Raw genomic sequence first — 6,068 nt, 5'->3', positions numbered from 1 at the left:
CTCCTCAGCAGTGCGCCTATCCAGCTGTTAACAGCAGCATGCAGGCCTTTGAAGTGAATATTTCAAGCGGAAGACACAAAAACTTAGCTTAGGCTTTAACTTTAAGCGTATCCCACATTTCCCAAACCCATTCAACATGCCATGGTGGGTGTATGTATACCCCCTTACCTTTATATAAAATATATTTAATAATTTTCAGCTATAATGGGTGAGTTTTCAACCACAATTAAAAGAAACTGCATGCACTTTTCAGTTTTACTCATCTGTTCTGGACTCATTCACTCATTCATTCACGACTTTTGCCAAATGCAAAAATGACTACTTACCAGTATCTGAAACTACTCACCAGTAAGCAATGACTTGTGTAGAAGTAGTACATCCATGGAAACTGAACACTGCGAAAGGAAGTATTCTTGTGATTGTTGTAACTCTGCTTACCCCAGAGACCAGACAATAACACTAGACATAGACCAATGTGGAAGGTACTTAACCACAGTTTATCGTTAAGCCATCGTTTTCATTTGAAATGCAACACCTTTATTACATGGTTGTCTGGATTAGCAAAGACAACAAATACCATCCCACTGTAGAAAACCTGTTTATTAGACAAATTATACACAGAAAGCTTTGCCACTTGTAACAGAGGCCCCAGTTTGTTCGGTTTTTGAATAATATGCAACACATACAACAAAATAGGCCTATATTAAATACTGTACATCATAAATTTTTGAAAATTATCAAGTAAATCCTGTAGTTCTATGTATGAAATTAAAAATGTTAACATATAGCAAAAACAGCAAGTTTGTGCATGCTTCCTTTTTAGTGAACTTGCCACTTTTTTGTTATTTTAGCCAGCAAATAATAAAATGAACTCAGGATGATATGAGAAAAGCAAAAAAAACCAAAGAGTTTGTGTATATGTGTTCATGTTTACCTTGGGCAGGACCAGATGCAAGAAGGTGACTGCTCAACTCAACACTAAAGCTCAACATGATATACTCTTTTCTTTTTGTTAAACAAAAATAGCATCAGCATGTAAAATATACATTTTTATAATGTCTCTTTCATTTATAGTAAATAAAAAAATTTAACGTCTGTGTCCTATTTGTCATTCAATAGCCATACTGTAGCCTAATATAAGAAAAGAAATGCCTAAGAATGCTTGCTTCAAAACACTGTGGCTTGACTGAGTTCTCTACACACAACATTTTGCAGTTTTAGTTCTTAAAGATAACAAACTGAAAACCTGTTCTAAACAACTAACATTATCAATTATTAATACAGTGTTAGTGAAAAAGGTTTGGTTCCATTTTACCAACCCACCCTCTAATCCACAAAATATTCCTTTTATGCTCTTCATGTACCGCTCCCATTCCCCACCCCAAAATGCACCTTAATTTTAATTAATTGGCACTTCAAAAAAAACAAAACAAAACAAAACAAAAAAAAACAAGTTATATAAACAGTACCCTTAACATGAGAGATATGAAATAGATGTGTATTTTGGACTCATCTCATAAAAGGCAGCCATTGGGGCTCTGATGGCTGTTGACTCTTCAGGACGTTCCCATGACCAACAGCACAAAAATCAATTCGCTGCTGTTCCATATCTCCAGTACACGGTGATAATTTGAGTTTGACCGGAGGTTGGGAGGGTACAGCTAGATAGTTGACATAAGGCCTGTACTGAAGATGCTGCTGCAATGGCTTCTCCTCAAGATTAAATCAGCTCCATTTCACCACTTGAACCTGATAGGAAGTGATTAATGAGCTTGGATATGACGTGACGTCACAGAATGAGCCGTTTTCTTTTAAACACCCGGGCCATGGTAGCACTAAAGTTAAGCAAACTAAAGAAAAATCAAAAGTAGAAGAAGTTTGAATGACTTCATGATGCAAAACCAGAGACTACAGCACTCATTTAGCAGTTTTTCAAAGTTTGCAGAGAAAAAAAACAAGTAGACAGCTCAGAACAACGTTATTTTTTTTGTACGTCCTGACCAAAACACATTCCACGCATTAAAATCTATTTTTTTTTTTTTTTTGTCAAAAACATAATTCAATAAAAGACATATAATAAGCATAAGCTTTTTGAAGTCTTTCGGCTTGTCTTTTATGGGTTTTTTTTTTTTAAGTCTTTAAGCTGCTTTTTATGTCATCCCTTTTTACTATACCTCTTAAGAGTCTGATTAGTCTCACCTTGACTTGAAAAGCAGATAGCACAGTACAGGTGAGAAAAGAAAAGAAGGTCAGATCTACATACAATCACTTACAGGTCTGTGGGCACTGGTACAGTGCAGTGGGCTTGACAAAGAGTTCAATGTGCATCAAAATGGTGAAAACAGTTTCAGGCTGATGCACCAAAATGGCAGAAGTAGTTTTAAGATCGATGCACCGAACTGGCGATTCTACAGTGTCGTACTGTTGCACTGTCATGGCGTTTTCAACAGTTTTCAGACCGATGCACCGCGAAGGTGTCAGCATGTGTTCACCTGTAAAGTCTTAGGTCTAGTCAGGCCACCGTGTGGACACCATCCTTGGAGATGATTACACATTTCGAACCCCAGGTATTAGTGAAACAACACCAGAGAAGAGAAAACTGAGTTTGGACTTCCACGTAATGAAAAGGCAGAGTAAAACTGGAGAAGCGAAATCTTCCAATATTCACTGAGATGGGGCCTTATCAAAACACTACAAGGGGCTGCTGTATGTATTCCCAGGGCTACAGACAAAACTAAATGTTATATATGTATACCATCACAAAATACCGGCCCGATAATTGCTTATTAAGTTGGAGCCCCTTGAAGTAGTTTCATGGCTAAAGAGACCACCAGTCACCTACCAAAATCATCCGTGGAGCTAACAATATAGAAGTAGCCTGTTTCCTGGTGCTGCAGAAGTATAAACTAAACCCTCTGAGGGGGGTTCAGACAGTAATAGGAGTCAGGTGATTTCAGCAAATTTCCATTACATGAGGCAGTCCTCAAGTCATAAAACAGAAACAATAAAAAAATCCCTCTTTCACACATATCCCCCAAAATAATCCCCCAAACAATCACGAGAACAACAACAATAAAGCAAATATTCAAACCCCCAGCCTTTCACTTCTGGCACCTCACCAGCATGGTTAGCAGGAGGATAAGAAATGCCCCAATAGACCTCCACCTCCTTTGTCTTCTCCACGTGCAAAATAGACACCCCTGGAAACACCCAAGCAGAAACTGAAAACAGAAAGATTCCTATGTACACAGATCTATGTCTTCTGACTTTTTAGCTTAGCCACAATGTATTTGTTCTACCAACCCACGACAAACTCTGACCACCTTGCCTCCTCCTTCTTCTACTCTTGCTCCCAAACCAACCATACCCTTAGTAACTCCTCATATGGAGGTGCCCCTGTCTGGATCATTGCCATATCCAAAGTTGGGTCCCGGACCTGTGGGCTGGTAGGGGATGGAGGACATTGTTTTAATAGGGCTACGGAAGAAGCCACCATTTGGGGCCCTCTGCCTGAAAGGGCCAACCCCGCCAGTTCGGTGGTCCTGGAGGCCGATCCCGCCACCACCACCGCCACCGCCACCAAAACCAGCAGAAAATCCAGCGGCGGCTTTGGCAGAGAGGCTACGGCTTAAGGTTTGGATCTGCTCGGGGATGAAGGTGGTGGTGGTGATGTGGGTGTTGCGGAAATCGCTGATCTGCTCGAGCGCCTGGCGAGCAGCAGGCAGCGCATCCATGTCAAGGGGTGTTAAATCGACGGAAGAGGTGGAGAACTGCTTGTGGGGGCTTTCATCCTCGGTGCACAAGCTGTTAACCCGGCGGTGTAGGTGCTCCAAGTCGATCTCCTTATCGTCCTGCAGGTGGGGAGGGGCGGGGAAGGAGTAGAACGGAGAGGAGGAAGCGACGGATGGTAAACGGATAATGGGAGGAGATGTCAATGGGAAGGGAAGTAAAATAGTAGGAATATGTGGTGAGAAGGAAGAGATTGGAAAGGAAGGACGGGACAGGAGAAAGATCCAGGGACAGTGTTTAAGGATGGCAGATGGTGTTGAAAGGAAATGGAGAAGGAAGTATAGCAAGACAAGATAAGAAGGATAAGAATGTAGGAGGGATATGATTATAAGGAAAATGAAAGGGATAAATCGAGGAAAGTTGGATAAAGGAAGGAAAGGAGATAAAGGAAGTAAAGGAAAATGAGTGAGGGTTGTGCAAATAGAGGTGTAAGGGAATGGAGAGAACAACAAAGGAAAAAAGTATGTCCAGAGAGGATATCGTTTGAAAAAGGAGGAAGAGGACAAGAATGGGGTGTATTCGTATTCATCAATACGGATGTCATCCATCCAACCAGTATAAATGGACGGTAAAAAGAAACGTAGAGCCAAGAGAGGAGTGTCCAACAAAGCAGGTGTGGAAAAAATGGTCAAGACAAGGGAACAAACATGGCCAAACAAGCAGAGTTTTTGGCACATTTAAAAAATAGTTTCCAGTTGCAGCGATTGCAGTTGTTACATGTAAAATATATATATATAGGAGAGTGACAGAAAATAAAAAGAAAATATATAAATGTTTGATGGTCACAGGGAGACATGGATGTGACGGGAAGCAGGGAGAGCAAAAGGAGAAGACGGGGGAGATGGAGGGAGGGATAGAGAAGCACACTCTGAGCTGTGGTCAGGATATTGAAAAAGAGAAACATACACACACTTCTACAAGGTCTCTGAGGGAGTGCAGATAATCTGGAATGCACACTGAAAACACACCGCTGTCATGCTTTGTGCTCTGCGATTCCAGGGTGTTAGGCCTATGTAGAGCAAGCGTTACCATACAGTATTTAAAATTAAACAAATTCAACTTATATCATGGAAGACAATCCAAATATTCAAAAATACCTTACTTATACTACATATATGTATATATATTTTTCATCTACATTGCATCATAGCCCCGTTGGTAAAAACAATAAATTCACGCTGAGACTGACATCTCATTTTCAAGTGAATTTGTACCAGGCCATAGTTCATTACTGTTAAGTCAATGCATCATACAATGCAGATGATTTAACTTAAATCACACAATGTTTAACAGTCTTAACAGTCTTAGCAATTCCATCTAAGGTAACAGCACAAACATTAACTTAAACTTTAACTTAACTTACAGTATAAGTTAAATGAAACTTATAAAGCATTACAAAGCATACATATTGACTATATTCACATGTTAATTACTTATCCACATAGCCTAAAGGATGGTAACACTCAGTGAGAGGTGTTTCATGCTTTTACTGCATAGGGTAGGGTGGACAATAGTGCAGGGGAGCTCAGTTTGCAATGAATGAGGTGAAGATATAGAGAGGAGAAAACTCAGGTGAACAGTAGGTACACTTTTGCATCGTCCACATGCATGTGGCAATGTGCTTCTCTAGTTTTAGGTGAGGTAAGGTTTTCTTGAAGGTCTCAGGCATAGGCAGTGGATAGTGGGGGTATCACAAAACTTAGGTGTCTCATTTGGGTGTTTCAGACTTCACGGTAATATTGTTGGGTAAAGTCAAACAGGGTTTTGTGATGACGGGAGTCACATTATCAGGGGTAAAGACAAATTTACTGACCGTGTCCTTTGGGTCTGGGGGCTCTGGCGGGGGCTCTACTATACGCAGCTCACAGGCAGAGGGGACTGGCAGTTGTGCCCCCTGGCTACCATCTAAAGGAGGGACAGTGGGAGGAGGGAGAGGACGAGGGGGCGCTAAAGTTTGTCGCGACACGATCATACACACACTACACGTTTGAAGTAGGGGGGTATCCAAGGGGTAGAGTTGGTGTCGAAAGACATGACAGGAGGTGAAAGAGAAGAGTGAATCACAAATGGTCAGTTGGCTGTCTGTGAAAGGAGACTAGTGGGCGACTACAAGGAGTGACCAAAAGGGACAGAGGCAAGGAATAGTGGACGGATTCTGGGGGAAATAAGGACCTGCCTGTTTTCCTCCATTACAATACCCACTATAGCATTACAGAAGTCAACACCCAAATAATCATAATCCTTAAATATAATAATAACTAAAAATCGGAAAAATATAT

The 6,068-nt window shown here is 41.0% G+C and overlaps 1 protein-coding gene across 1 annotated transcript in view; it reads right to left on the bottom strand.

Moving 5' to 3' along the window:
• Window positions 1–2,086: 2,086 nt before the first annotated feature.
• The window catches only part of grid2 (glutamate receptor, ionotropic, delta 2), a gene marked incomplete at its 5' end in the record, with an annotated part of 464,751 nt that continues 460,769 nt past the window's right edge, over window positions 2,087–6,068 (bottom strand). Inside the window, one exon of the mRNA XM_084550704.1 lies at window positions 2,087–3,851. Coding sequence (XP_084406830.1) covers window positions 3,381–3,851 — 471 coding nt within the window. The 3' untranslated portion in view covers window positions 2,087–3,380. The remainder of the gene's footprint in view (window positions 3,852–6,068) is intronic.

The sequence above is a fragment of the Chelon labrosus genome (assembly GCF_963514085.1).
Source record: "Chelon labrosus genome assembly, chromosome: 9".
NCBI lineage: Eukaryota > Metazoa > Chordata > Actinopteri > Mugiliformes > Mugilidae > Chelon > Chelon labrosus.
The sequence above is the reverse complement of the archived record's forward strand: the minus strand, read 5'-3'. Positions and strand labels throughout refer to the sequence as shown.